This window comes from Chanodichthys erythropterus, chromosome 24 (genome assembly GCF_024489055.1).
Source record: "Chanodichthys erythropterus isolate Z2021 chromosome 24, ASM2448905v1, whole genome shotgun sequence".
NCBI classification, from domain to species: Eukaryota; Metazoa; Chordata; class Actinopteri; order Cypriniformes; family Xenocyprididae; genus Chanodichthys; species Chanodichthys erythropterus.
In genome coordinates this window covers 12,094,464-12,122,402 of record NC_090244.1, presented here as the reverse complement: position 1 = coordinate 12,122,402, position 27,939 = coordinate 12,094,464, and the positions used below count along the sequence as shown (strand labels likewise).

Here is a 27,939-nt window from a genome sequence, read left to right as displayed (position 1 = left end):
ATTTATCTGAAATACAAAGCTTCTGTAGCATTATACACTACCGTTCAAAAGTTTGGGGTCATAAGAATTTTTTTTAAAGAAATTAAAGAAATTAATACTTTTATTCAGCAAGGATGCATTAAATCAATCAAAAGTAAAGACATTTATAATGTTACAAAAGATTAGATTTCAAATGAACACTGTTCTTTTGAACTTTCTATTCATCAAAGAATGTACAATTATAAACAATAAATGTTTCTTGAGCATCAAATCAGCATATCAGAATGATTTCTGAAGGATCATGTGACACTGAAGACTGGATTAATGATGCTGAAAATTCAGCTTTGCATCACAGGAATAAATTAAATTTTAAAATATTTTCAAATAGAAAACAGTTATTTTAAATTGTAATAATATTTCACAATATTACTGTTTTTTACTGTATTTTTAATTAAGTAGGCTAAATGCACTCTTGGTGAGCAGACGAAACTTATCTTACCGATCCCAAACTTTTGGGCGGTAGTGTATATATATACATATATATATATATATATATATATATATATCTATATATATATATATATATATATATATATATAAAACTACAGATAAATATTATAGCCTAAGTAATATTTATATATTATGTACGGACATATTTACTATTTTTTATATGTAATAATTAAATATATTAATATAGTATATTTTCAAGTGTTTTTACATTGTATTTCATTTAAAATCTAATATATTTTAATAATAATTGATATCTTAAAGCTGCAGTCCATAGCTTTTTTTTGGTACATTTCCTTACCTTAGCTTGATTCACAACGGGAAGCTTGTAATAATGTTTTCTAATTCGAGTGGTACTGGTAGGTTTCTGCGGGAAATTCGAGCATGCTTCTGCCACGTCTGTTAACATACGTAAAGACGATAATTCCGCAAATAACCGCAATTGCAGGTTTCAAACAGAGATGGTGACAAAGAGGCAAAACTTATGGACTGCAGGTTTAATTAATGGTCACACAAGTTAATTAGTTAATGCATTAAAAATCAGCAATACATTTTTGTTATAGTATCTTTATTAACATTGGTTAATAAAAATACGACTGTTCATTGTCCAATCATGTTAAGGTCCATTAAATAATATGATACAGATACAACTTATGATTTTAATAATGTATTTGTAAATGTTGAATTTAATATGAACTAAGATTTTTAAGTTCCTTAGTAGAATTATTCAGCATTAGTTCATGTTGGTTTTAAAGCTTTACCAAAATAATATAAAGTAATATAAAACAATGCAATAAATAAACCTTCTATATAATAAAATATAATATGCCACGTGAATACATAAATGGTTGGGGGGAAACAGTAAATCCAGTCAACGATGTTTTCTACACACCTCACAATTTATTAACAGCCAGCATTCAATTTCAAATAACCAGTAGTAATACTGCATTGATAGGACACAACTTAGAAGTTTATGAAAGCAGAACATAGAGAAGTGGAGTTGGGGTTCTCTGGGGAATACATTATCTTGTGAGGTGAAGGTGTCTTCTGTAAAACATGCTCAGTGTTGATAGAAACATTCTTTTAATGTTCTTGGTATTCCAGGTTTTGCATGACCGTGGGAACAACATGGGAGTAATCTGTGGGTTAAAATGAACATTAAAGAGAAAAATGTGCACATAAACATGGGTGGCACGGCACTTCACAATCTAAGGCACCAGTCAAATAATACACATCCTTTACCTCAAATTTATCCAAACTAGCCAGACACCTTTGCGGAAGGGTTCGGGCTACAACAGCAAATGTTTGAAACTACTCAAAAATGTTGCTGGAAGTGAATCTTTTGAATATTTTGTTGCACACAATAACAGTATTCGCAAGGTTCTCCTCTATTACATTATTTCAACAGTTATCAGTCATTGTCTAAACTAAAGCAATCAAAGCTTTAGGCAAAACAAATCTCTTGATACATTCACAAATATTCCCTGATATACAATGCAATGAGAGGACCTTAGGAATTTTAACCCTTAAATATTCAGTAGTGCTAGCATGTGAGCTTTTAGGGGTTACTTAGCTAGTTTATAGACACTATAATCCGTATATATAGCTACAGAATGTGAAAGCCAGGATGACCAGTGGTAAGTATTTCAGGTGTTTTGTTTACACATCTAAACCTTCCCCTTGTTTCAGAATCTCTTGGAGGATCTTCTGGTAGAACGGAGCATAAACTAGCTTGTTGAAGGTCACCAAACGTTCCAGCTTGACGGCAATCTCCTCTAACTCTTTGCTGATGGGTGTCAGACCTCCAGGGAGAGCTGGGGCACTCCGGTGGGAGCTTGACTCCAGGAAGCCAAGGAGGTACATCTGGATCCGGGAGTCTAATAGAAAAAATACAGTTTTAGATTAGACTTGACTTCTAAATGGAATCCTAACTGCTTTTTAGGTTGTCAAAGCACAAGTCCTCCATAGAGAGCTGCGCTTACCAATGACCTTGCGGATGGGGTTGTCCGCAGACTTTGCTGCTACAATTTGGCCTTTCAATGTGTTCTCTCTGTCTGAGGGAAATGGGGAAAAGCCATGCTGAGACAAGCATCCTCGGAGCTCTAAACACAGTTTCTCTGCAACAGCAGCAAAGGTTTCATCCGCTTTGAAGGACCTATGAGAGAAAAGTACAACAGCTTTGCAGTATTGTTAATGATTTATATGTGCACATCATTATTATTATTATAAATTAAAATAACTTCCCCTCCCTCTAGCAAAGACATATCTTCTCTGATGACGTTTACTGGCGCGAAGGAGGAGCAACCTGTCACTCACATGACATCACAGCAATAGCAAACTACAACCATCCAATCAATTCTCGATGAACAAAATCAAGTCCCATCCTACATTTTTTCTTGTTCGAGAAGCTCTTTCACTCTGATATACATGTCACAATAGGGAAGAAAAGACTATCGCAACTTCCATTTCATGCCAACCTCAAACTTACGGTGTGTGCATCTCTGCTAACAGAATCTTAATGGTTTTCTTCAGTCTTTCAATAAGTCCCGGGAGTCCGGAAATGGCCTCCCCAGCACTGTTATAAACTATGAGCAGGACAGAAGCCACCAGTGCCAGCTGCTCCAGCTCCTGTTGCATCTCCTGTAATCTGCACTGATCCATGAGAAGAGTCTGTTTGATCACAGGAGGGAGAAAATTGAGGAAAAAAACAGCAACAAGTTTTGGTGTCGTTAGCTACACTGTAAAAAATGACCGTGATTTTAACAGTAAAAGACTGTAAAAATGCTGCGGTGAAAAACTGTCAATTGGTTTACAAAAAGTTTCCGTACTATATACGGTGAATAACTGTAATAGATCTAATGGTACATTTAATGTAATTTTACAGTAAAATACCGTTAAATTCACAGTTTTTGAAAGTGAAAAATAACAATTCATTGTAAAATTTACAGTGAAAAAACGTAAATTGACATTCCCACAATTCCCTGCGTGATACTTCACATTTGATATTTTCACATTTAACATTTGTTTCTTCTTAGTTTTTCTCATTTTGTTCTAATCAGTTATGTAAATTAGGGTTTTACGTTACATCTAATGTTGTTAAATTAATGTTTATTGCATTTTTACATAGTTACCATAATGGTGTTTAGTGTGTGTGTGAATGACACTGTTGTTTATGTGCATGTTTTCTTATCCAATAAAAAATGTATTCAACTCAAACAAGCGCATATGCACATTTTTAAATTTATTTGCATCTTGCTGTTTCCATCCAGAAGTTTTTTATGCGATATCACAAAATGCACATAACAATAGGTGGATGGAAACATAGCTAATGACAAATTGGAGTGTACACAATAAAGAAAAATAGATGTGCCAAGTTCTTAAACATATACATTTTGTGTTAGTTTCAAATCATTCTGTAAAACCATTTTAAACAAAAGTCTAAATTTAATGACTCTAAAAGGAAAAAATACATTTTCCATACATATTGAATGCATGCGAGTGCACGCATTTTAATATTTTCTTTAATATATAAACATATATATTATGTTCAAAAGTTTGGGCTTTGTAAGATTTTTTCATTTTGTTTTTAAAAGTCTCTTATGCTCACCAAGACTACATTTATTTGATCAAAGTAAAGTAAAAACAGTAATATTGTGAAATATTTTTGCAAATTAAAATAACTTTTTATTTAAATATAGTATAAAATGTAATTCATTTCTGTGAATTTTCAGTCTTCAGTGTCACATGATCCTTCAGAAATCATTCTAATATGCTGCTTTGCTGCTCGAGTAACATTTAGTATTATCAATGTTGAAAACATTGTTTTTTAGGATTCTTTGATTAGTAAAAAAACAAAAATTGACCCCAAACTTTTGAAGAGTATGTATTTTTTAAGGTAAAATGCATTTTTGTATAAATATCATGAATTATTAGTTTTCCATTATGATATCAGGACATATAGTGAAAACATATTTCCTACAAAAACTATCAAAATACAAAACTACAAAATGAATTTTAATTCAGAAATTTAAAACATGCTCATCATAGAAGAGGTGTATTACTGTATGAATGAATTGCATTTTTTAAAAATATCTTTCAATAAATTAATAGATCCGGACATCAGTGATCCCCAATAACACATTACCTCTGGGAAAGACTCGGCATCATGGTCCCATTTTAACAGGCGCAAATAGGCAAGATTCTGTACAGTAAGAGGGAGTTGAGCAGAAATTGTTGTGGATGTTGCTCCACCCTCTGTTTCTCCACCGGTTACATAATCTGCTGTGTCCTGAAGCCATTTCTTTGTGAAATCCAAAGCATCTACAAACATGAATACATACCTGAATTACAGAGATTAGCACTTACTAAAGTGGAAGAAGCTTATCTTCGTTTTTCTAATCCAATGTTATGCATGCATAGCATAACATTAATTGATTATACAACTAATTGATTTTCCTTACTGGGTTGTTTTTCAAAGAACTCCTGAAATTTCTTCCGCTCGTATTCCACCGACTGCTGTAGGAGGTGAGGTCGCAGGCTGCTCACAGCGAAGTTGGCCATGTCGATCTTCATTTTGTCTAACACTGCAAATATAGACCTGGAGATGTGTACAAATAAACAAGATTAAATAATTTAGTGTCATGTGACCTTCATCTTGATCTGTTTAAGTGACTTACTTAAAAAGGGGCACGATGTCATTGATTTTACGCAGCTGTTTGATGTCTTCATCACGGCAGGGTGCGCAAAAGGTGCCCATCATGTCAATTATGAACCTGGCTAATTTACTGATGTCTAGAGCTCCGTTTTCAGCCTCCTGCTGAATCAATGAGAGGTCCAGAGTCTCTTCAATTTGCCCTCTCAGTCGGCTCTGTCCTGGCAACAGAAAAGACAGCAGGGTCTGCAAAAACAGGGAGACAGGGAACTAATGAACACCTTCAGACATTTTCTTTGCTTAATGTGCACAGATATGTTGAGAATATATTATTAGGGCTGTCAAACGATTAAATTTGAGTTTGCCTAATATATGTGTGAGTACTGTGTATAATTATTATGTATATATAAATACACAAATTTATGTATATATTTAAGAGAAATTTGTTATTTATGTACAAAATATTTTTATTTTATAATAAAAATTACATAAAAATATAAATAAATACATATACTTGTAAGTATTTCTCAAATATATACATGAATGTGTTTGTATTTATATATACACAATAATTAGACACAGTACACTCACATATATTAGGCAAACTCAAACTTTTATTTTGTATGCGATTAATCGCGATTAATCATTTGACAGCCCTATATATATATATATATATATATATTTATTTATATTATAGGGTATAAAATACATTTTGATATTAACACTAATATTTCTGTTGAATTTCACTTTGATTATATATTCAAAATTAGGTATATTATAATATATTATAAATTACATTTATATTTTGTACTACTTATATCTTATAAAATTCAGGAAACTCTCTGATTGGTGCATGGCACATCGGTCCTGGTGTGGTGCCGAATTCCTACCCCTGCCAAATTATTACCCCCCTAGTATTGGTTTAGGAGTAGGTGTGGGGGAGGGGTTAGGATTAGGGGTGGGGTTAGGATTAGGCAATCAGATAGCAGCATCAACGAGTGGGGGGTAATAATTTGGCAGGGAGTCGAAATTCAGCACAACACCAGAAGGCGGAAATTCTTGGTTATTTCCTGACAGAAATACTTTTGCTTTTCGACTTTGTTTTTTTTTTTTTGCACTGTGAAAAATTGCATTTTAAGTCATTAACTCCAAAATTATCACATATATCAGCGAAAGTGCGACTCGCAAGAAGAATGTGTTTATGATTGGTTGGTAATGCAGTCTGTTTGTTTCCCTTCACGAGACACAAATTACTTTTGTGTAAAGAATTCATCAAGCGCACCATCGCACTGAGAAAAAGACACCAAGTATAAGTACTGAGTAATGGTGATGTAAAAAATTTTTAAGGGGCATTTGTTGCGGGGGCGGGGGGTGGTTACCCACCGGCAGAAAGTTAAGGGATTAGTTCACTTTCATATTAATATTTCCTGATAATTTACTCACCCCCATGTCATCCAAGATGTCCATGTCCTTCTTTCTTCAGTCGAAAATAAATTAAGGTTTTTGATGAAACATTCCAGGATTTTTCTTCTTATAGTGGACTTTAATGGAGCCCAAATGGGTGAAGGTCAAAATTACAGTTTCAGTGCAGCTTAAAAGGGCTTTAAACGATACCAGACGAGGAATTACTTTCATATTTTCATATTCTTCAAAAAGCTTACGCTGTATGTCCTACACCTTCCCTATTCAAATAACAGAACGAACGCGGCGCCAGTTTCGTTTTTTCCGTAAGTTAGGGAAGGTTGAAACCCTTTGAAGCTGCACTGAACCTGTAATTTTGACCTTCACCCATTTGGGCTTCACTGAAGTCCACTATAAGAAGAAAAATCTTGGAATGTTTTCATCAAAAACCTTCATTTCTTTTCGACTGAAGAAAGAAAGACATGAACATCTTAGATGACATGGGGGTGAGTAAATTATCAGGAAATTTTAATATGAAAGTGAACTAATCCTTTAAGTCAAAGCCTATATATAGATATATAAAGTCATGGTATAAGAGGAAATAAGGGGGATCATGTAAAATGCATGTTTTTTTATTTAGTACTATCCTGAACTATTTTATAATTTATATAGTCCACAAAACAAAATAAATGTTCACTTGATTCTTAATACTGTGTGCCGTTACCTGGATGATCCATGGCTGTTTTTGTGTTTTGTGATGGTTGTTCATGAGTCCCTTGCTTGGCCTGACCAGCTAAACTGTCCAATGTTCTCCAGGTCCTGCAAATTCTTTGATTTTCCAGCATCTTTTGTATATCTGAACCCTTGCAAGAAATTACTGTATGATTTTGAGATCCATCTTTTCACACTGAGGACAATTGAGAGACTCATACACAACTATTACAAAAGGTGAAAGCTCCAGAAGCTTCTATGCTTCTATTGTCCATTTGAGTCCATGAAAATGATAGCCTCAGTTTCCTGTTCTCAGCAGACAGGAGTGGCACCTGGTGTGTTCTTCTGCTGCTGTAGACCATCTCCTTCAAGGTTTGATGTGTTGTGTGTTCAGAGATGCTCTTCTGCAGACCTCGGTTGTAACGAGTGGTTATTTGAGTTACTGTTGCCTTTCTATCAGCTCAAACCAGTCTGGCCATTCTCCTCTGACATCAACCAGGCATTTTTAGCCCACAGAACTGCCGCTCACTGGATAATTTCTCTTTTCCAGACCATTCTCTGTGAGATGGTAGTGCATGAAAATCCCAGTAGATCAGCAGTTTCTGAAATATTCAGACCAGCCCGTCTGGAACCAACAACCATGCCACGTTCAAAGTCACTTAAATCACCTTTCTTCATCATTCTGATGCTCAGTTTGAACTTCAGCAGATCATCTCGATCATGCCTACATGCCTAAATGCATTGAGTTGCTGCCATGTGATTGCCTGATTAGATATTTGCATTAATGAGCGATTGAACATGTGTACCTAATAAAGTGAGCGTTGAGTATATACATAAATATAAGCCTGGATTCTTTCCTTACCTCTTTAATTTCACCAACCAGGGTGATAGCATGGCTGAAAGATGGCGGGTCCTCTTTCAGCTGTGACTCAAGGCAATCCCAGAATGCTTTGTGCATCATTTCCTTGACCTGTTTCTCCAAACTGAGTATATAGAAAAGATATGTAAAAAAAAAAAACTCTCAAAAACATTCTCAAATCAAACCATTGTGCAGAGAAAAAAAAGTTAATATTGGATCGCAATATGTATCCCTTAAGAAAACAAATGCACATATTAAAATTTCAACTATATTGTTAGCACACTGCCATATTATCATGATAACAAGTCCATTACCTTCCCTCTTCTGGCTCATAAGGCTTGACTTGAAAAGCACTGTTCATCACTATCTCATGGGCCAGTGCCAGATTAGTGACTCCTTTGGCTGTCTCCATGAGCTCTTCCACAGAGACAAATCTGGGTGGACTGGCTGTGAGTGTTTGAATGCAATATTAGCATCATTAAAGTGTGATTTGCCACATTAAGTTAATAAACATTTCTCTCCTTACACTGGGGGGTGAGTCTGTGAGGACTGGGAGTGCTTCTTCTGATCCTCTTCCGGATCATCTCCTCTGATGGTTCCACAGTGTTCTCTTTCCCATCCTTGTCAGTCTTGCTCTGCTCCTCTTTGGGGGACTCGTCAGATTCCTTGGGCATCTTCTGCTGAAGACAAAGAAGCTGAGAAATTAAACTGATCTTTACACAGACTATAACATCAGCTGCTCTATCCAGTTCCACACTAAAATGACTGCACTGACTTTTTTTTGTTGTTTTTTTTTTCTGGCATCAATGTGACATGGAGCTGAGTATGAAGTTGTTTTGTTTTTATTCTAAAACAGAAGGAAAAGACTAGAATGCCTTTAAAATCAATAAACAATAGCTCTCTAGTACCCTCATCCCTCTACTAACGTTAGTCACATTCGAGTATTTTTCATTTCTATAAACTTGCTAGCGTATCTATTTTGATTTGGTTTACTGCGCTGTGACATAAACAACCAGACTAAATCTCTGATCCAACGTCGCATCTGTCTGCACTCTAACATCCGGTCATTCGTGATTCAAATCTCTTTACAGTTTACCTGGATTCGTTAAAGCACCAACCACCCGCTTAAACTTTATTTTCACGCAGCTGCAATTCGCCACATATAATCAAAATAGCAGCCCGAGCGTTTTGTTCTGGATGAATCAATACAACTTGATGCGTGTATTTACGGAAGTACGATTCGGAAGGTTTATTTGTAGTTTTTGAGATGCGATTTTGAATGGGAGTAAAGCTGCGTAAATAAAACATAGAACTACATTTCCCAGTAGAAACAAAAACGTCGGCCGCCCCCTAGCGCATGTGCTTCGAACAGGGAGGATTCATTTAAATTATTGAGTATTTTATTATCGAAGGCTATAAAATCACAATTATGATTAAAAACGAATACATTTCATTATTTCCTTACTATTATTACTATTGTCATTCTATTATTATTATTATTACTATTATTATTATTGATATTACTGTTGCCCTCATCACAAAATATTATCATCATAACCATATTTAGTATTACTGTTATTACTGTTACTATTATTATTATTGATATAAATGTTATTATTGTTATTATATTATTATTATTGATATTAATATTGCCGTCAACACAAAATATTATCATCATCACCATATTTAGTATTACCAGTGTTACTAGTATTACTGTTATTAATGTTACTATTATTATTATTCATTTAAATGTTATTATTATTATTATTATTATTATTATTATTATTATTGATATTAATATTGCCGTCAACACAAAATATTATCATCATCACCATATTTATTATTACTATTGTTACTAGTATTACTGTTATTAATGTTACTATTATTATTATTCATATAAATGTTATTATTATTATTATTATTATTGATATTACTATTGCCGTCAACACAAAATATTGTCATTACCATCTTTAGTGTTAGTATCACTACTGTTATTATTGTTATTATTATTTATTTTACTATTGCCGTCAACACATTATCAACACCATCCTTAGTATTACTATCGTTATTATTATTACTTTTATTACTGTTATTATTATTATTACTGATATTACTGTTGTCGTCATCACAAAATATTATTACCATTATTATCATACTTGCTATTACTATTTAAATGCTTACTATTACCCGTTTGTCATTTTTTGCTTACTTTTCATTGCTGTTACTATCATTGCTGTTTTACTGTTGTTTTTGTCTTTTGTTGTTCACCCTATGTTGTATGTTTTGCACTCCTAATAAAAAATAAAAATAAAAAAGATACACTTGCTTACACAACTTGATTACCAATATTCATAAAAAATAAAAAAATGAATAAATTAATTATTTTATAATATTATTATTATTATTATTATTTAGTTTTCTTCTAGTATTTCTACATTAAATCCAACTCAAATTAAGATATTTAAATATTACACTTTTTTTTTTAAAAAAGTACAGAATTTTTCCCCCCCGCTTTTTTTATTATGCCATGCCATAAACTAAAAATATGCTAATACAAAAGTTTCAACAAAAATGATGTATACAAGTCAATGGGGCATCTGCTCTTTCTACTTCCGTTACACACTGAACACTAGGTGGCAGCAAAGGCAACGTTTCTTACCGCCTGAATTGATGAAGACATGACACAGGTAGGGCGAAAGGGTTTACACAGTGTGGAGTGATTTAAAACAATTCTGAAAAAATAATGAATCAGCAGTATTTGCTGTTAAACATCTTCAGTGATGATATCTGAGAGGAAAGTACACAGAAATCCCATGATTTATTACTCTTTTGTACGATATAGCGTAACCATAGCCATCCTTGACTAGACCGCAACCACATCAAATCCAGTCAGTGCGGCTAAAACGGAGTCGTCGAAGTCTGTTTAAAGTATTAATTTGATACATTTATGCTTAATGTGCTTATTAAACAACCTTTAATTTTCTTTTAACTATTTTCAGCTCTTGTCATTAAATGTTTAGTCTCTTATGAGGAGAAATATCTAATAAATAAATGTTTTGATAGTTTAGCTTGTGCTTAGCTTACCAAAACATTTGTAAAGTGCACAAATACGGTATTTAGCATTACAAAAATAGTTATAAAACTCATGTTTATAGTCTATTTAGCCTATAACAATAATTTGCCATTATGCTGAAATGCTAGTTACCATAGTAGAAATTAAAAAAATATCTTATTAAAAATATTAATAATCAAGAAAATCTGCTTACACTGTTTGAAGATCTATTTTAATTTACTGTATATCAATTTGCCCCACAGTGGAAACCATTTTTTGTTTTGTTTGCCATGACAGAATATTGCTTAATAACTCTTTGCGCTAGGTTTATTTTGGGGTTAAAAGTCTTCTCAGACATTAAATCCAGATTTCTCTCTTGTAAATTTGATCAGCTGAGGTCAAAGGTTAAATCTGACCGCTGCAGATTTTCACCTGAAGTCCCGACCACTGCTATTCACATTTACAGATCAGTGGCTATGTGACTCAGTTTACACACAGTAATATGGACATCACACCGCAGACAGGGAATTATCCCATTTTATGGATGGTGTCCTTTTAATTTTGCCTTTCATGGCTTATAAAGTTGTTTAATATCTGCTGAGGTGAATCAGCGGAGGAAGCGAATAAAGACATTGGCCCTCCAGGTCATTTGTGATAGTAGCAAATTCTAACGGGATCATTTAATTCCTGCACAAGATTGATATATCAGCAGCGACTAAATGGACGAAAGCTTTTCTTCTATTAAAACACCAGGCAGTATGAAGCCCTCCCACTTTCCAAGTCAGTCATGATGATGGCGATACAGTGGACCAAGCACAGATCAAATTAAATATCTTATATAATTCCTTCTGAATGACAGCGCCATCTGTCCATCTGGTGTTATGGCCCTGACCCCTATTAGCCTACACTCTTACCATGGCGCCATTTTCACCTTGATAGGTTCGAGATGGGATTTAAAAAGCTTATTTTGACGCAACGGCATGAACTTTGTCTATAGCAGCGCTTTATATATTCTTATGAGGCAAAATTTATGTAGTGGCAGTCGTTTTTGTCATATGCCGCACTATAAAAGCAATAGTTCCAGCTCTAAATTCTGATTGAATGATCCCTTTTAAGAGTCATGCAGTGCAAACAGCCAACAATTGAGCTAAAATACTGTATTATTTGTTAGTTTTGATCATTTTTATTTTGTTACTCATTAAACACTGGTGTATTTAGTCATGGTGTTGCTGTTTTATAAAGCAAAAACACTAGATTTGATCTGTGGGTTCTGTTTAGGTGCTTTTTTTTCAATGGAGTTGAGTGTAGAGTCTGGAACAGAGCTTTTCTCCTTGGTAAGTGGACATATTCCAAAGCTGACTGATGTGTTTTAAATTATACACAAATAAAACATCAAGATTTACACACACTCCTGCTGTTTTTTGTCTGTAGATGGAAGATAAAGGTGCTCTCGGTCAACCGAAGACCCCAAACATTGCCATAGAGAATGATGGCCGTACCATCTCAGTGCAAGTACTGGAATTTAAAACAAGTCTCCTGGAGGCGGTTGAGGAGTTGCATATTCACAGGGTATGGTGTCTTACTTTTGCCTCTGTTTTCTGATTATATAAAATGTGTACATATGGAATAGTGGCAGTTTTGCTAGAGAAATCAATGTTAGGAACGTAAGGTTTCAGGCAACAATGATGTTTATTGCATTGTTTTTTGTTGTTGTTGTTGCATTGCCATCCTTTGCTCAGCAATTAAAGACAATTATTTTAATTGATTACAGAGTAAGATAAAGACAACAATAATAACACTTTTACTTATAAAAGTATAAAAATATAATCTTTACTTATGAAATTAATAATTTTCTATATATATATATATATATATATATATATATATATATATATATATATATATTTGATTAGCAACAATATTAACATTTAAATTAATGCAATAACTATGATAGAAAGCAATTAAATAATGTTTTAATTAAGTATTACAGTTATATTTTAATATTTTAAGCATCAGATCAGGCAGAAATAACTACTGCATGTTTGTTTGTTTATTATTTTTCAGATTTTTTAATTTTTAATTTATAATTTTTTTATATTTATACAATATGTCTTATTTACCTTCTTACTATTTATTTCATTATTTCATTATTTATTTAGTTAAACTGTAAAAAAGATTTTTTGAAGTTGTTCAATTAAAGGAGTACACTTTACAAGAAAATACTCAAAATATAATGTTTAATTCAATGTTTTACTTGCCATTTCTTTGTAAATAATTGTGAATTTTTCTATTAATTTCTCAGTGAAAATTGTTTCTGCACCATTTTTTTCTTCAGTATTTACAAAAATATTTTTTTAAAACTCTTTATTTAAACATGTACTAAAACACTAAAATACAATATACTCTACACATGCAATGCTACAACGTGCTCCAAAATACAGCCCAAAAAAATCTCAAAATCATAAAAATATTAAAATTGACCTCCAGACATCGCCATAAAAACAAATATAGTCCCATCTTCACAAACTGACAATAGAGCACAATTCACAAACCGTTTGAACTCAAATTCATCTAATTTCCTTGCGATTTGATAGAATTAATATTCCACTCTGATTCTTGATTCAACCAAAGCAAATTTTTATGCATTACATTACTTTTAATGCATTACATTACTTTCGCATTACTTTTTCTCTCCTGGACTGGGCTTGCTTTTTTGTTTTTTAGTAACAACAAAAAAGTTATATTTTTGGCAAATGTTAAAGGGTTAGTTCACCCAAAAATGATGAAAATAATGTCATTTATTACTCACCCTCATGCCGTTCCACACCCGTAAGACCTTTGTTAATCTTCGAAACACATATTAAGATATTTTAGATGAAATCCGCTGGCTCAGTGAGGCCTCCTTAGGGAGCAATGACACTTTCTCTCTCAAGATCCATAAAGGCACTAAAAACATATTTAAATCGGTTCATGTGAGTACAGTGGTTCAATATTAATATTATAAAGCGACGAGAATACTTTTGGAGCGCCAAAAAAACAAAATAACGACTTATATAGTGATGGCCGATTTCAAAACACTGCTTCATGTATCGAATCATCTGTTCGGAGCGCCAAAGTCACGTGATTTCAGCCGTTGGCAGTTTGACACGTGATCCGAATCATGATTTGATACACTGATTCATTTGTGCTCCGAAGCTTCCTGAAGCAGTGTTTTGAAATCCGCCATCACTAAATAAGTCGTTATTTTGTTTTTTTTGGCACACCAAAATATTCTTGTCGCTTTATAATATTAATATTGAACCACTGTACTCACATGAACTGTTTAAATATGTTTTTGATCTTGACAGAGGAAGTGTCATTGCTCCCTGTGGAGGCCTCACGGAGCCATCGGATTTCAACTAAAATATCTTAATATGTGTTCTGAAGATTAATGAAGGTCTTACGGATGTGGAACGACATAAGGGTGAGTAATAAATGACATTATTTTCATTTTTGGGTGAACTAACCCTTTAAGGCCCAAAAGTGAAATGAATAAGCCTCAGGCTGAAGGAAATGCACATTTACTCCTGTACAGTAGAGGGCGCAGTTCAAACAAACCTTTCAGCTGTGCTGCCATGCGATTAAAGAAGAAAAGGATACAGGAGAAGAAAGTTCAACACTCTTATCTCTAAATCTATCAATTTGCTTATTAGTATGGTTGAATTAGTTTGTTTTAGAGTTAGTTTGCATGTTTACACACACAATACCTCTGCACTTACCCTATTTCTCTCAACATGGGGACAAGAGAGCTGTCGGTCATTAAATGTGAAAAAGTAACTTGTGTTACTTATTTTAAAAAGTAATTCAGATATTTTGTTGTGAATTTAAAAAGTAATGCGTTACTTCACTAGTTACTTGAAACAAGTAATCTGATTACTTAACTCAAATTACTTGTAATGCGTTACCCTCAACACTGATGTTTTTCCTCTCAGCAGGTCTTCCAAATATTAACATTTGAATTGTGCAGCTACTATGACAGAAAGCAGTGAAACCTTTTTTTAGAAGGTTCATATGGCAACATCTAAATTAGCTTATTCAATTAAAAAATCTCCCTTCAACTCAACTAAAATCAGAAAGAGTCATTTTGTAAGCATCAGATCACGTAGAAACTAATCACATTACATCATTTACATACTAATTTTTCTCTTGGCTGAGAAATGTTCGTAATAGTCTGAACCTAAGACATGCACATACTTATTGAGCTTGTGCAATCTTGTGCCTCCTAAAAGGCTGCTAAAGGACATCTCAGTGTATTAGTAATGTCAGTCTATTAGTATCTGAATGACATCAAGGTTCTTGTGAGGAACTGAAGAATGTAATTTTGTGGGAGGAGGAGTGCCATGAGCGTTCAGAAGAACTAAAAGCGAGCAGCACTTTCTGTCTATCTGGACATAAGCCAGCACAAGTTACACTTACATTAGAATGGGGTCATGCAGCAGGACCTGACAAATTCACATATTTGCTTGCATGACTGGTACCCTCAAGCAAAGCACTTAAAACCCGACGCTGGACATGTTTAAAGGTTGTACGAGCAAAAATAAACAATTGTACCTCTCATGTTTTACTGTTATTATGATGTTGGTGAGGAACAAAGGCATTAAATCAATGTGATCCTCAGGCATGCCATTAAACTAACACTTTGTAGTTCTCTGGTTTATAGGGCCGGGGTTAAGATGGAGGATTTCCTGCCAGACAAACACGCTCAGCTGAATGCAGTCACTTCTTGTTCTTTTAAGAGAGTGCAAAGTGTGTTCCATTAAAATGACTGTATTAGCTTGGGATGTTGTCAGTCGTTTTGCGACACAGGAAATTCGTTCAGATGCTGAAAGTGAATTGTCCTGATGCATTACATATGTCATTGTTTAATTATTTTTATTTTATTTATTTTTAAAAGAGGACAATGCACATTAATTAACACAAGAAACAAGTCTCTTATGTAAATGTGCCAGATTTAGCCATTCTGGCTAATGTTCATCTGCAGTCCCATTTGTGATTAGATTTAATGCATCTAATCACAAATGCCATCAGTTTCTGTCCTGAAAGATTCGCTTGACCCACCAATTTTAGTGCTCATTTTTGTTTTACCTGCAAACCCCATTTATTGAATTTATTGACGAAACGTTAACAGCTCTGCAAGTAGCACACTTTATTAGGAAAATATAAATAAACTCCTACACACACATAAAAACCATTGACTTAAACCTGCAGTCCTAGATGACAATGATGGCTTTATATGCTAAAATCTCCACTCTAATGTTCAGATACCTGCGTAAAATATAATCCATTGCTTTCTTATGAATTTATTAATTATTGATGATGAAAAATGGTGTTTTGTCGACATTTTGGATACAGGATGCTGAAACAAGACATGAGGAGCAGATTTGTAAACTTGTGGTGGAGAGGCAGGAGTTAGAATGGCAAAAGGTTTGTTAGGAATGATAAAAATACTGTTGTTTTTACATTAAGATATACATTTATTACATTGTTAAACATTTTTAAGAACTGACTGAGCATTTATAGAAAAAAACTTAATATTGCTAAAGTTTCTCAATATTAACAGTTTATTCTTATATTTTTGCAGGAGTCCTTACAAAGTCAGATTTCTAAAATGTCAAATGAAAATTCAGAGTCACTTGCTGCTGTAAAAAAACAGGTATGACATCACACTCAATCTATGTATGCAAGATTTTATATATGGGTCAATGACGTGACGGGTGTTTGTTTTTGGGTTTTTTTGTCCAAAGGCCTTAATAATAATAAAGATAACAAAGATATGACATCCAAAGTATGTAAGGTAGTACAACTAGATCTCTTTTATTTAATCCAAAAAGTTTGAATTATATTTTGCTACATATAAAGGTATTTTAAAGATTTTGAAGTGTCCAAAGGCCAATACAGCCATTTCATTTGTGATTAAAATATCTTAAAATGTAATAAATGTATATATTTTCTATTCTGGCATGATTTTATAACATCATATCTCAACATAGTGCAAAATGGTTTTAAAATTATGTGTAGAAGTCATTGCTTTGTTATGAGAAAGAATGTCTGGAAAAATGAATTTCATTGATGTCATTCGGAGTAACCAATATAAAGGGAGTCATGTGTTCAATATCATGTGACAACAGTCAGACACCTGCAAAGAACCACATGGTCATGAAGCAAAGTAACTAACTCTCTTTTAACTATTTGAAAAATTCATGTTTTCACTTGCCGTCCCGAAACATCAGTTTATTCGGTGCTATAAAACATGGAAAATGTTGTAATATTTTAAAAACTTGTACTAAATATAAAATGTTTGATTGTCCTTTGCTAGCTAGCTAGATATAAGCCTGTTAGCATTGTTTGAAAATATCTAATATAATTTTGGTTAAACTGAATGACTTTTTTTCTTGTAAAAAATGCAAAAGCAGTGTTAATTGATTATAAAAACCACATAATCTCATTATTAACACTCAATTAAACTTTTTAAAAAAATTAATTATATCTCATTTAGTTTTTTTTTTACACTTTTAAAAACCTCATTCATCAATGACCCATATAAATAAATAAATAAATAAATATATATATATATATATATATATATATATAAATAAATAAATAAATAAATATATATATATATATATATATTTTATTTATTTATTTAAATATATATATTTAAATATCTAATATATATAAATGTCTAATTTAAAGTTTCAGGCCCAAATCCGAAGACTTGAGGGAGAAAAGGTTGGTCACTTTATATTTCTATTTTAATCTGTATATTGATTTATGTTTTTATCAATGTTTTTATTTCTTCTTTAATAGTAACTATGAATTAATCATCACTTGACTAAATATTAATGACCTCTTAAAGGGTAAAAACCAGCTGGCTGCTGAACTGAAAGACAAAGAGATCATCAGCCTCAAGGAAGAACTAAAACTGCTGCAGGTACACATAATCAATACAATAACAACATACACCTTTACATGACAAGACCTTCTGTACCTTGCTTTAGGGACATATACCTAAAACAATGGGAAAATCCATCTCCTCGCTGACCCTTTAAGTGGGGGTTTGTGTAGGTCTATTTGGTGTTGTCAGATAAATGATGCCACATGGTTGATGTATGCTTTCTCCTACGGTTCATCACACCCTCGCTTCAACCGTATAGCCAATAAAGGCCCTTGTTACCCTTTTATTTGGTAATGGTAATCTGAGCAATTTGATACGTATTTAAACGCAGCAGATATTGTGATGAATTCTTAAATTATTAAAATAGTCTGAGGTAAAAAACATTACAAGTAGTATAATGTTATACTAATAATTAGTGCTGTCAAATGATTAATCATGATTAATTGCATCCAAAATAAAAGTTTGTTTACATAATATATGTGTGTACTATGTTTTTTTATGCATGTATGTATTTAACAAAAATATATTATATTTATATATAAAATGTGTATATATAATGTAATTTATATATAAATGTAAGTATTTCTTAAATACATGTATGTTTGTGTATTTATATATACATAATGAAACACAGTACACACATATTATGTAAACAAACTTTTATTTTGGATGTGATTAATCGCTATTAATCGTTTGACAGCACTATTAATAATAAGTAACAGGCTATTCTCGATTATTCTAGTCTTTGCTCTTTTGCTATTAATGTGTCTTTTTGTTTTCATTTTTATTCACGTGATTTAATATAGTATTAAAATAATAATAATGAAAATGACAATTTAAAAAAAATTCTGCTTTAAAAAGGTCTCTTGGTGCTCTTCTAGAGCTAAACAAACCCACTGAAACCACATTCTGTTTCTTTTACTACTGTCTTGCAGTTGCTCAGGTACAGTTTGGAGAAGAAATTAAGCGAGCTGGTAAGGATTTCCAATTATATAAATTGTTGACAGAGGCAAGTGGGAGTGGGAAGAATTAAAGAGGAGGAACTGAGAGGGAGAGCGGATCATCAGGAGTAACGGATAGGGAGGGCGTGACACGTGAACCGCCAGCGCCGCTGTGAAAATACCACTATTAAAATATTTTATATCAGAGCCTCGCTCTGTTTAACCTTTCAATGGCGGAGAGGGGAATCAGTTTGATACAGACAATCAAACAGTAACGGGCTGCGCTTCACATAAAAGCCCCTCAGGCATGTTTGGAAGTTGACTCCTTATCTAGCAGAAAGGAGCACTCAGCCGAGATGTTAAACAAAGGTCTTCAAACTCTCCGATGCAGAATATATTCACGGTCTGCCCTTGCCGAGAAGAAGAACTGTTATTACCGAATGGGGATATTCCTCTTCGAAGGGAGGACAATGTGTTTTTAAACTTTACAGGAGCAAAAGTTGCAGCTGCAGACACAAACGAAAAATAGCCACCTGAATCAGCTGGGAGAGGTGGAGAGACGTTTCGCCGCCATTTCCAGACAGTGTGCCATGGTCAAACAGGCCCATGAAAAACTTGAACAAAATGGTATGACTGTCATAACTGACAAACATCGTCTTAGTGAAACATTCAATTAAAATAACACTTCAGTTTACGTAGAGTTAAATCTGGTTATCTTTTGCCTTCAAACTCTATTATCACTACTTAAGCAAAACATTGATAGAGTCACTGCTAAAAACATTGGGCTTGTATGTATTCTGGTATTCATAATCTTTCTTTATTCACTCTGGACAGATTTGACGTTAAAAAACTCCTCTTTGCTTTGCATCAATGAATTGATCTGTCATTCTGTGAACGTGAATTATTTGGCCTTTGTAGGTGAATGCTAAATGAAAGCCTGTGTAGCGATGCCAAGCTTTTTTAAATCTTTTTTTTTTTTTTTTAAGTTGAAGAGGCCATGCGAATTAATAAAAAGCTCACATCCATCAATGAAAAACAAGAATCTACGATTAAAGCCTTGAAGGAGGTAAAATAACTCAAATAAAAAATACTTGAAGTGCTGATGAAGCTCCTATTGCTTTGCAAATCGATTTCCTTTGAAGTTAGATGAAGTGCTACATCACTGCATCACAAATTGTTGCCTATTTTTCACTTCATATTTAGGATTTGGAGAGACTCAGCAAAGAGCTGGTTACATTCAAAGTGTCATCGGTCTGCAGACCTGGAGAGGAACGTTTACAGAATGTCCTAAAAGAACAAGAGCTTCAACAACTTCAGCAGAGACTCTTAGTGGTAGAATCTCTTCACATTTGTTAATCATAAAAGGTGATATCAGGATGTTTTTAAATGTAATATCTTTTTTTAGGAAACAGAACTTAACAAAAAACTGAGAAATGAAACTACCACAGAAAGGGCAGAGAAGCAGGTAAGCTCCTCAGAAAATTCTGGACCTTTATGTGTGCTATTTACGGTTTTTACAGGATTTTTTTTGTTTTTTTTTTACATTCGCCAGGACACATTTCTTGATAGTTGAGTTTGCTCGATACTTGGTGGGCAATTTGCTACATTTCTACCCTAATAGTGAAATATATTCAGAATGTAAAAATTGAAATACATTCATAACAATTAGATGTAGTTGGACATCTACACAGGTGTTAGTCTTTCAATTTCATCACTTCATCACATTTCATCTATACAAAAGGGGGCAACTTAGGAATAATTTTTTAAACTACTGTAAACATGGTCAATGTAACATACTGCAGTGAATTATAAACAATAGAGAACTGTCATTCTTGTTTTGTAAAGAAATTTACAAAAGAAAAGTAAGTAAGTATGTAAGTATTTTTAAGTTGTTTTATGAGTGACAGTGTGTTTGTTGGGTGAAAACCTTTGCTAGTGTTACGGAAGAATGACTTGATTTGAGACATGTATGAAGTGTTTTGGTGCATTTTGAATGTGATAGTAATTGTTGTGCCAAGAATAAAGTTGGTTAGGAGATCTGTGTGAGGAGTTTTGAAAAAGTGTAATAAGTATCATTTAACAGAAGTAAAACTGGATTTAACACAAGGTGTGTGTGTGTGTGTGTGTTTGTGTCAGGAGGTATTGAGATCCCTCCACCACAATCAGAGATTGCTACAGACACAGACGGAAGCTCTTAGCCGAGCAGAGCAGGAGATCCGCACACTCCGTGAGGAATATCAGGTCGGGCTTCCCAAAACCCAACTCCACCTGCAATATCACCTTCATCTTAAATAACACAAAATCTGCAACTATTTTTAAATGTTATTATTTTATTTTATTTACAAATTAGTTTTTTTCCCCCATAGACGCCTACATTTTTTGTTCTATTTGCTCTGTGCACATCTTAAAGGAACAGGAAATTACCATTAACATATTCATTAAATAATAAAATAAATCTAATTAATTAAATAAAAATAAAATTAACTGTATTCAGTAGATAAACACATTTGGTGTACGCAATATATATATTTTTGGGAGAAAAATGCAAAATCTGTTTAATCCATTTTAATTTAAATACTTAAAATGATAATCTTAATAAGGTATTAATATTCAGAAGTAAACAATGGTCGCCTAGTACTCATAAAGTTGATTGAGTGAACTGAAAATCTCTTTTGCACATTTACAACACACAAAGTGCAACTCAATAATAGTAAGTGTGTTTAATGACCGTTTACAGCCTCCTTCTCTTTTATTTCCCCTATTCCTCTATTTAATTCACTTAGTCATTCACTGATTAAAACCATTATTAACATGACAAAAGCCAACTGATTTGTATTGGCCTCTCCATCTGTTTAGAATTTTCTGTCCAGGTTAAACAAACACATAAAAATTTATTATTGCATTAAAAATTTTCTGGGTGATTAATTTCATTGCAGATCCTTAAAACAGAACATGAATTGAACCAAGAGAGGACTAAAGAAAAAGACGACAGCTTTGCTCGCCTGCGAGATGAATACCAAAATTCTAAACTCGCTTGGGAAAAAGAGGTGACGGCAAGTTCTAGAAAATCATCGATGTTCTGCTAAAGAAAGAGCTGGAACTGTGTTTTGATTTTGAAAACTATTTGTTGTTGTTAAATTTAAATATACATGTTTTAATTGCAATTTTAAAAAAAATTGAATGGAATTAAAAAAAAAAGGGAATTGGTGTTCTCACAGATTCTGCAATTGCAAATGTCAACGGTGGCAGATCAAGATGAGCTGATGGTGGTAAAACAGGCATATAATCAACTCCAGAAAGAGCACAAACAGCTGTCTATTTCTGCAGTTCTTAAGGTCAAAGACCTTCATAACTCTGAGGTGGGATTATTACATTTAATTTCAAAACCAGCGATTATATAATAAGCATGTAGATTAGGTATTGTACATGGATACATAGGCTTAAAGGGATAGTTCACCCAAAAATGAAAATTTGATGTTTATCTGCTTACCCCCAGGGCATCCAAGATGTAGATTACTTTTTTTCTTCAGTCGAATGCAAATTATGATTTTTAACTGCAACCGCTGCCGTCTGTCAGTCAATTAATAGCAGTGATTGGGAACTTGAACAATAAGAGTCGAAAAAACTTCCATAGACAAATCCAAATTAAACCTGCGGCTCGTGACGGCACATTGATATCCTAAGACACGAAACGATCGGTTTGTGCGAGAAACCGAACAGTATTTATATCATTTTTTACCTCTAATACACCACTATGTCCAACTTCGTTCAGCTTCCGGCTAGTAAGGTCTGATCGCGCTCTGACAACGGAAGTGATGTCTCGCGCTCATTGAAGTATATGGGCGAGACATCACTTCCGTCATCACAACGCGTTTTTTGACCTCACTAGCAGGAAGCTGAACGAAGTTGGACATAGTGGTGTATTAGAGGTAAAAATTATATAAATAATGTTCGGTTTCTCGCACAAACCGATCGTTTCGTGTCTTAGGACATTAATGTGTCGTCACGAGCCGCAGGTTTTAATTTTGATTTGTCTAAGCAAGTTTTATTTACTGTTATAGTTGAAGTTCCCATCTACTGCTATTATTTGACTGACAAGACGGCAGCGGTTGCAGTTAAAAATCATAATTTGCATTCGACTGAAGAAAAAAAGTCACCTACATCTTGGATGCACTGGGGGTAAGCAGATAAACATCAAATTTTCATTTTTGGGTGAACTATCCCTTTAAACCTCTCCATTTTGAAGAGGCATTTGGCAATATATGTGTTAAGCGATTGAATTATAATCTGACTGTGATCTTTTATTACAGATTGCCATAAAAGATCAAGAAAATTCTCTTGGTACAACATCTAACGAGATTAACCTTGTGAAGGTGAGCAGTCTCCATAAAGATCTTGAGGACAGTCTTATTAGTCCTCATGATAACCGTGAACCAACAAGTCACCCTGATAAAGACATTCCAGGTAAGAAAGAATGCAAAGTTGTCTTCTCCAGCCAAGCTTGGCGCCACTATAACTAATATTTTTATACAGAATGATGTGAAGTGCAGGGAGGTGGTTACTGGAGTCTCTTTATCAAGAAAGCTTACCTGTACTTCTCATTTTTCTCTCATAATGATACATTCATTTAATTTCCTCACACAGATGAAAGCACTGAGTCTCAGAAGGCTAGAAAAGAACAACAACATGACAAATATGACAACAAGGAACTTGACATTTTCATGCAGGCAGATAAAATAGTACCTGTACTCTCACCAATGGTTTCTACAGATGGGTCTGATAACATCTCTGAGGATGTTAATCCCAAGACGAATCATCTGCCAAAGTTGTGTGATGAAACAAAAACGGGTGTCAGTGAAAGTGAGCCAGTCTGCAACGCAGTTGATAAAGGATGCCCCTCAAACCCAGCCCAAAGTGACACAGACAGTCGTCTTCCTGAGCTATCAGGGCCTAAAACCAGGTCTGTTTATGCCGTAGACGGCGACCCTTTGGCTTTGGAACCGAAAGATAGAACGCTGGAGCAGAATCTGTGTATTTCTGAAGTGACTGAATCCCAGACATCAGATAAACACATGGACAGCCAGGGATATGCTACATCTCAGTCCAAAGAATTCAAAGACCACCAGACTGCCATACCTGAATTTCTCCACAATGTTTCACAAAAGGAAAGTCAAACAACTGCAGGGAGACTTTCAGAAGACAAAACTGCAAATTCAAACACACAAGACACAGTTGTCTTTTATGACAAAACAGACATAACAGGAGGTTTGATTGCCACCCCGCCAAGTCCATGCCACAAAACTGTCTGTGAGGAGCCTGAAACCCCATATGAAAGTGCAAGTGCCACAACATCTTTAGATGCACACCTTGATGAGTCCAAAGATCAGTTCTCACCACCTGAATTGATCTGTGAACCTTCGCAAAGCCGGGTTTCCCAAGCTGATCACTCGACTGAAACAAGCCTCTACAATGTGGTCAGTGAAGCGGAATCTAAACAGTTGCCTCTTGTTGATCAGACCTCTTCAGTGACAGCAGTTGACACAGTGGAGGACATATCAGAAAATGATGATCAAAAAGATGATGGGACTTTTCTTTCACAACCATTGAAAGCTCAACACATTGAACTGGGTGTTTCTTTTGAAGAAGCCAAGATCACAAACCCAGACCAAGATCCTTCCTCTCCTGGGTCTACAACAGCAAATATCCAATCAGATGTTGATCAAAAGACCATTTCAATGGTAGACACTTCAAATCATTCTGAAAATAGAAGTTATCAGTCATCCTTTGCATGGGACATGTTTATGAAAGGGAAAAAGAAGCCACATCCAACACCCTCAAGAACTGAGCTATGGTCCTCTGGATTTCATGAACTTGTTTCTCCGTTTTGTGCTCCCCTATTTATGAAGGATAAACTGGCAAAAAGAGGCATGTCTTGTAATGTTAATAGAATATGTTTAATAATAAGAGTCGATAGCTGACCACAATACATTTCAAATTCAAATCCTATATTCACAGCCGTAATGAAGACTCCTGACAGATTGGAAACTCCAAGCAATCGTCCCCACCAAAAGAACGACGGTCAAGGAGAGTGGAATGCAGTCAAGCAGTCTTTTTCTGAAATGTTGACGGAGAAAGTAAGTTTCCAAACACAGGCCAGCTTAAAATCTAGTGAGTTAACGCTATAGCACACGCTGAGTGCCTAAAGACAACTTCCATTCCCAGAAGTATTTCAGCAGGGTGAAATGGCAGCATTTTTCTCAATTAAATGTTGATAGAAAACAGCAGGACAAAAGTCTCCAAGTATAAATCACAGAAATGCAGCCCAACTCCAAAGGGAGCTAAGATGCTAATATGGAATAAACCAGAGATCGTTTTGAAGTCTTGTTTTCAGTAACATGGTTATATCTGGTTTCTACTATGTTTTATGCTGGACTACTCAAATGAAATCAGTCAAAATGGATGTTTTTAAATTTTAAGTCAAGTTTTGCCTCCAAGAATTATCATTTGATCCAAAAGCAAAATAAAGTTTTTTTTAATGTACGTGTTTTTTGTTTTGTACATGAGCATGAGTCAAAATGATGGCCGTAGACCAAGTTTTGTGGATTTCACTATTCATTGCTATTAATACTTCCATCAGAATTAAATAAAGGTAGAGTGTTATAGCACTTTTATGACCCACTTTATTTTCCCGCAGGAGAATCAAGTTCTTATCTCCTACAGCTCAACTCCGAGTGGCAGTATTGCCTCTTCTTCTGTGGGTAATGGGCTGCAACAAGACTGCACTCCTACAGTTCCTCCTCCCAAACTCCAGAGCCTGGAGAAACAGACCTGGCCTGTAGCATCTAGCTCTGAAGGAAAAGAAGAATGGAAACAATCTGACATAATGGCCCAAATTGCAAAAATCGAAGAATTTATGTCGTCTGAAGGTTTAACCCCTCAAAAAAGACGCAAAATTGATTGATATGCATTAGAAAGGCATATGTTGGTAACTTAGTATTGTTGTTGTTGTACTCAAATGTTTGCTTAGATATATTTCTTACCCTCCATCTGAGTAAATAGAGTAAAAATGATATTTTTGTTAATTGTTAATATATTTCCAAATAATTTATCTGAATAAATGTTCATTATTTCAAGCAACTTTGTTTTTTGCAGACTTTCTTAAAAGGTTCAGGTGTTCTTAAAAGCATCAGTTGCATCATGTTAACCCATCACTAAACAAGGTAAGTGTTGCACATAAAACCTGTTAATTATGCTGCACAAGCTAATTAACACTCATTACTCCCAGGCTAGCATGCTCATTCCTCAGAGGGCATTTAATGACCAAACATTGCTAATTTACATTTGGTACACAAACTGTGGCCAACTATAACTTAGGATAATTAAAATACACAAGTAAGAAGAATCAATTAGCACATATCAAGCTAAATTAACAAATGCAAATGAGTCTCCCATTAAGTTTATGTCCATGGTAAATAGGCTGTGGGGACCGTGTGGACACGTGTTAGGGCAATAAGATGAATGAAATAAAATGTGTTGCATATGGTGACACTGGTTACAATGAAACTGGATACTTTGGTTGATCCACATAAGCTGTTTTTAAAGCATGATTGTTTAAAAATTCTTTTTATTTTAAAACAAATATGATTGAAGGTGTCATCTGCAGAGCTTTATTTTTTTCTTGCGTTTTATCTTACAGTATTAAACTGGTTTATGCTATAATGCTACTTATACTAGCCTATCCAGTAATATTTAATAAGCTATATTTTAGGAAAATAAACCAGATGAGTTTCCATCTGAAATTAAGCACATTAAAGAGCCTCACAAAAACAGTTCGCTTAGTACTAAAATCATCCAGCAGAAAGCAAATGCGCACCTCCTGATGAAAGCACAAGGTCCCTCAGAGGTTCACCTTAATACACTTACTCATTATTAATATGTCAAAATGTTAATGTCCTCGTAAAGAAATCTTATGCGTTTCAGCCACTGTGCCAGCAGTACTGACCCTTATCCTGAGAGGGAGTGGGCAATATGGAGAGCGTAATTTTAATACACACACTGGATTATGAAGTGGCAGTCCTTTGAAACAGTCAATTACACTTGAGCGCGGGAGGGCCCTAGTGTTAATTACTAGTCGGTTTTATATAGTGTGTAAATACAGAGCCTGCTGACATTCACATTCCATCACCATGTCCTGACTGCCACAGCAAATTAGCCTGACCCGTCTGTATGCGCACTGCTAGGCCGCTGCATGTTCATTTAATTTTAGAATAACATTCGGTGCAAACAAGCTCACTTTTATTTATAGTTGCTACAAGTTTAGGCCACTGTGTGTTGCTTAATTTCTGTACCTTGATTAAGAAATGATAAAGAATTTAATGGTACTGGGTCCAGTACCTCTTAATAATCTTCCGTTTCTGAAAGTTCCATTAACAATTTTTTTAGTAATTTTAATTTTTGCCAAAGGCGTTTCCCAAAAGAAGATATTTTGAAGAATGTCGGTAACCAAACAGTTGATAGGCCCCATTGACTTCCATAGTATTTTTTTCCATACTATGGAAGTCTGTTTGGCCCATTAACTGTTTAGTTACCCATATTCTTCAAAATATCTTCTTTTGTGTTCAGCAGAAGAAAGTAATTCATACAAGTTTGGAACAACTTGAGGGTGTGTAAATGACAGTATTTTCATTTTTAGGTGAACTATAACTTTAACGTCTTATTGCAAGCCCAAGACCCTCCTTTAAAAAAAAAAAAGGCAGTGCAGTCTTGTTCTCCCTCTGTAGCTGTGAATCACATACACCGGCCTTCTCATCTTACCTCACATTGAGAGACGAGAAGATAATCCCCGCCTGCCCACTACTGTCAAAGGTCAGCAGAGTTTAAAGTTCACCATCCACATCATTTATA

General features: G+C 34.3%; 2 protein-coding genes across 4 annotated transcripts in view; one reads left to right on the top strand and one right to left on the bottom strand.

The window, feature by feature from the left end:
* Positions 1–1,078: 1,078 nt before the first annotated feature.
* Positions 1,079–27,939, bottom strand: tcp11l1 (t-complex 11, testis-specific-like 1). 3 transcript variants are annotated; one of them, XM_067380411.1, is made up of 10 exons: positions 27,850–27,939; positions 8,635–8,788; positions 8,423–8,555; positions 8,112–8,232; positions 5,163–5,383; positions 4,947–5,083; positions 4,631–4,806; positions 2,975–3,156; positions 2,469–2,641; positions 1,079–2,363 (listed from the first exon to the last, which is right to left on the bottom strand). In XM_067380411.1, exons 2-10 carry the CDS (start codon positions 8,780–8,782, stop codon positions 2,146–2,148), a joined length of 1,509 nt encoding a protein of 502 aa, XP_067236512.1. In that variant the 5' UTR covers positions 8,783–8,788; positions 27,850–27,939; the 3' UTR covers positions 1,079–2,145. The 3 variants fall into 3 exon arrangements, with proteins under 3 accessions (XP_067236512.1, XP_067236510.1, XP_067236511.1); XM_067380409.1 differs by lacking the exon at positions 27,850–27,939 and adding an exon at positions 9,205–9,345 and having other exon boundaries at positions 8,635–8,785; XM_067380410.1 differs by lacking the exon at positions 27,850–27,939 and adding an exon at positions 8,884–9,147.
* LOC137015628 (coiled-coil domain-containing protein 73-like) overlaps positions 12,453–27,939 on the top strand; it is a 31,504-nt gene continuing 16,017 nt past the window's right edge. Inside the window, exons 1-18 of the mRNA XM_067380676.1 lie at positions 12,453–12,494; positions 12,592–12,729; positions 16,552–16,623; positions 16,781–16,852; positions 17,893–17,928; positions 18,056–18,130; positions 19,030–19,068; positions 19,527–19,662; positions 20,022–20,101; positions 20,239–20,367; positions 20,441–20,500; positions 21,172–21,276; positions 21,972–22,082; positions 22,254–22,394; positions 23,346–23,499; positions 23,680–24,960; positions 25,051–25,169; positions 25,730–26,255. Of these exons, the coding sequence (XP_067236777.1) occupies positions 12,453–12,494; positions 12,592–12,729; positions 16,552–16,623; positions 16,781–16,852; positions 17,893–17,928; positions 18,056–18,130; positions 19,030–19,068; positions 19,527–19,662; positions 20,022–20,101; positions 20,239–20,367; positions 20,441–20,500; positions 21,172–21,276; positions 21,972–22,082; positions 22,254–22,394; positions 23,346–23,499; positions 23,680–24,960; positions 25,051–25,169; positions 25,730–25,996 (3,057 nt within the window). The 3' untranslated portion in view covers positions 25,997–26,255. The remainder of the gene's footprint in view (positions 12,495–12,591; positions 12,730–16,551; positions 16,624–16,780; positions 16,853–17,892; positions 17,929–18,055; positions 18,131–19,029; positions 19,069–19,526; positions 19,663–20,021; positions 20,102–20,238; positions 20,368–20,440; positions 20,501–21,171; positions 21,277–21,971; positions 22,083–22,253; positions 22,395–23,345; positions 23,500–23,679; positions 24,961–25,050; positions 25,170–25,729; positions 26,256–27,939) is intronic.

Excerpts from the sequence above, each read along its gene's own strand:
- tcp11l1 (XM_067380411.1), bottom strand. The coding sequence starts at position 8,782 with ATGCCCAAGGAATCTGACGAGTCCCCCAAAGAGGAGCAGAGCAAGACT. Across the intron at positions 5,384-8,111 it reads TGGTTGGTGAAATTAAAGAG|ACCCTGCTGTCTTTTCTGTT; the intron begins GTAAGGAAAGAA and ends CTGTTTTTGCAG. Across the intron at positions 2,642-2,974 it reads TTAGCAGAGATGCACACACC|GTCCTTCAAAGCGGATGAAA; the intron begins GTAAGTTTGAGG and ends TTTCTCTCATAG.